The sequence below is a fragment of the Anarrhichthys ocellatus genome, unplaced genomic scaffold (genome assembly GCF_004355925.1).
Source record: "Anarrhichthys ocellatus isolate YVR2014 unplaced genomic scaffold, GSC_Weel_1.0 scaffold840, whole genome shotgun sequence".
Classification (NCBI taxonomy): Eukaryota; Metazoa; Chordata; class Actinopteri; order Perciformes; family Anarhichadidae; genus Anarrhichthys; species Anarrhichthys ocellatus.
The window spans coordinates 8,399-11,059 of NW_022280814.1; the positions used below are offsets into that span (position 1 = coordinate 8,399).

Below are 2,661 nucleotides of genomic sequence, written 5' to 3' on the forward strand. Positions count from 1 at the left end.
GAGAAACCAGAGGCATGCTGGGTAAAGTGAGAGCAGACAGCAGGTGACACACCTGAGAAACCAGAGGCATGCTGGGTAAAGTGAGAGCGGGTGTGTGTTTTGTTGTGGATCTTTAACATCGAGCTCTTTCACCTCAACGTCTCATCAGAATGTCGACATGCAGAGTTTTAAGTTCAGACAGACGAATGGAAGTTTGTTGTTGCAGCAACTTATGATTCAACAAGAAACTTTCCTTGTTTTTTGAGCTCGTCTTTCACTTTGTCATCAGAAAATCATTTTGCACTTCCCTCCAGATTGTATATTTACATATTATTTCATGTTAGGTTTTTACATATCTTCATATTTTTTAACATTTATTTGACCTAATCCTGATTTTTTAACAGTGACTCGGCTGTTAATCCAACTCTCTGTCTGCTCACTCAACACATGAAGAAGAGGATGGAACAAGGAAGAGGAAACAAGAGAGCGAGGAGGAAACAAAAACCTCTGAGTTCATGTGAGGACTCAAAAGAGAACAACCTCTCAACTGTTCTCAGGAAGATGAACGCCCACGTTGCATCATCTATTCTGTAGAAATCTCTCCAGAGGTGCTGACATATTAAACATGTTTGATCCTGCAGGTGTTTGCTGACAGCAGACCAGCAGGACGAGACCAATGGCTTCTATTGATTCTATTCTATTTATTCTAACTGAAAAAGAAGAAAAGAACTGGAGTTCATCAGGAAGAAGAAACAACGTCCTCTGCTTCTTATTGCATTATTATTAGTATTATTATTATTATTATTGTTTTTATTGTTGTTTTTACTATTATCATTTCATTATTACTATTATTATCATTTCATTATTATTATTATTGTATTATCATTATTTAATTATTATTTGTTATTATTATTAAAATAATAATAATAATTAACATTACTAACATTATTATTATTAAGTATCACACTTAAAAAAATGTAATAATAATAAAGAATAATCAAATTATAACAATAATTAGTATTGTTGATGAAATGTATCAAAGTACATCTACTCAGACAAGTACTGTACATATTCCAAGTACTTGTACTTTATATTTAATTGTATTTACATGTTTCTGCTTCTTGATACATCTCAGAGGAAAATATTGTACTTTTTACATCTTTAGTTAGTTTTCATATTTGAATCTGTTCTCTGCAAACAGGTGATGATCTGATRGAATATGAAGCATTGATGGAGAATAAACCAGCCGACCGGATATAAAAGAGTTAACATGCAGCTCATTAATGCAGCAGGAATATTAATCCATAAACACCTGATAGATCAGGAAAACATTTTACTGATCAATCAATACTATAACTACATTTATATCATTTTACTGATCAATCAATACTATAACTACATTTATATCATTTTACTGATCAATCAATACTTTAACTACATTTATATCATTTTACTGATCAATCAATACTTTAGCCTACTCATACTGGTAGTATTTCTGAGTGAGGTATTAGTACTCTTACTGGTAGTGTAGTATTTCTGAGTGAGGTATTAGTACTTGTACTGCAGTACACATGTGAATACTTCAGTGTGCACATCGTGAGCTCGTAAACAGCAGCTCTTGTTTCTCTGCAGGAGGTCGACGCCCTGAGAAACGCTGCAGCTCTAAGAACTGAAGGGAGCGCGAGGAGGCTGCTGATCAATAATCAATAATCAATCAGCGACCTGCATTACACACATATACACATATATATAATGACTACTGATAACACATGTAGATTTATTTATATATATATATATATAAAATGATTTATGATAATAAATAAATATATATTTGTAGATATAAATATATATTTGTACACATATATATATATATGTATATAAATATTTATATGTCCTCACCTCCATCAGTCGTCGTCACAGACCGAGTCAGGAGACAGAGGCACGCGAGAAGAAGCACGTTCATCGTTGTTGAAGTCGACCGGAAGTCAAACTGCTCGGTGACGTTCGTTTTGCGGACCTTTTAACTTCTTCTGATCGCGCGAGGACCAACTCACCAGAAACACTTTCGGTTCTCAGCTTCCGCCTCGCGCTCTTCTGTCGGGAAGTCTTCGGGTTCACTCGGCAGGTTCGTGCGCACGAGAGAGCTCTGGGTTCCCGATGCATCATGGGTGTTGTAGTTTAGGATGTCAACAATGCTCGTGTTTTTAAAGTGCACGTGACAAAAGATGACTTTGAACTTTTCATAAACCATAAAGTGTGACTGCCTGAGAATCTGGAGAACAATGTTATTATATTATGATATATTACAATATCTTTATGTGAGATCTGAAGATCATTGTATGTTGTTTTGTGCTGCATTATATATATAATGATATAATATATACAGTTTGTCATTGTGACGACCCCTCCCTTCCACCAGGGCTCTGTGTCCTGTTTCCAGGACACAGGATGGTAATCTGCTGCTGATGAGCCACACCTGAGCCTGCTGGACGTGTCAGCTATAAAGGCTGCCCCTCTTCATTGGCTGTGGACGGCAGGCAGGCAGGCAGGCATTGATTGATTGATTGATTGTTTAGTTAGTTAGTTAGTTAGGTTTAGTTAGTTGTACTTTAAATAAATGTCTATTTATTACTTTTATCACTCGTCTTGTCTCCCTCATGTTACAACTTTTTGAGCCGGGTC

General features: G+C 35.9%; 1 protein-coding gene across 2 annotated transcripts in view; it reads right to left on the minus strand.

Annotated features, from left to right (window-relative positions):
- LOC116377052 (V-set domain-containing T-cell activation inhibitor 1-like) overlaps nucleotides 1-2,034 on the minus strand; it is a 10,421-nt gene extending 8,387 nt beyond the window's left edge. The window contains exon 1 of one of the 2 annotated variants that reach the window (XM_031838586.1): nucleotides 1,879-2,034. In XM_031838586.1, the coding sequence (XP_031694446.1) occupies nucleotides 1,879-1,942 (64 nt within the window). In that variant the 5' untranslated portion in view covers nucleotides 1,943-2,034. The remainder of the gene's footprint in view (nucleotides 1-1,878) is intronic. The other variant, XM_031838587.1, reaches the window with a different exon arrangement.
- Between the last annotated feature and the right edge of the window lie 627 nt (nucleotides 2,035-2,661).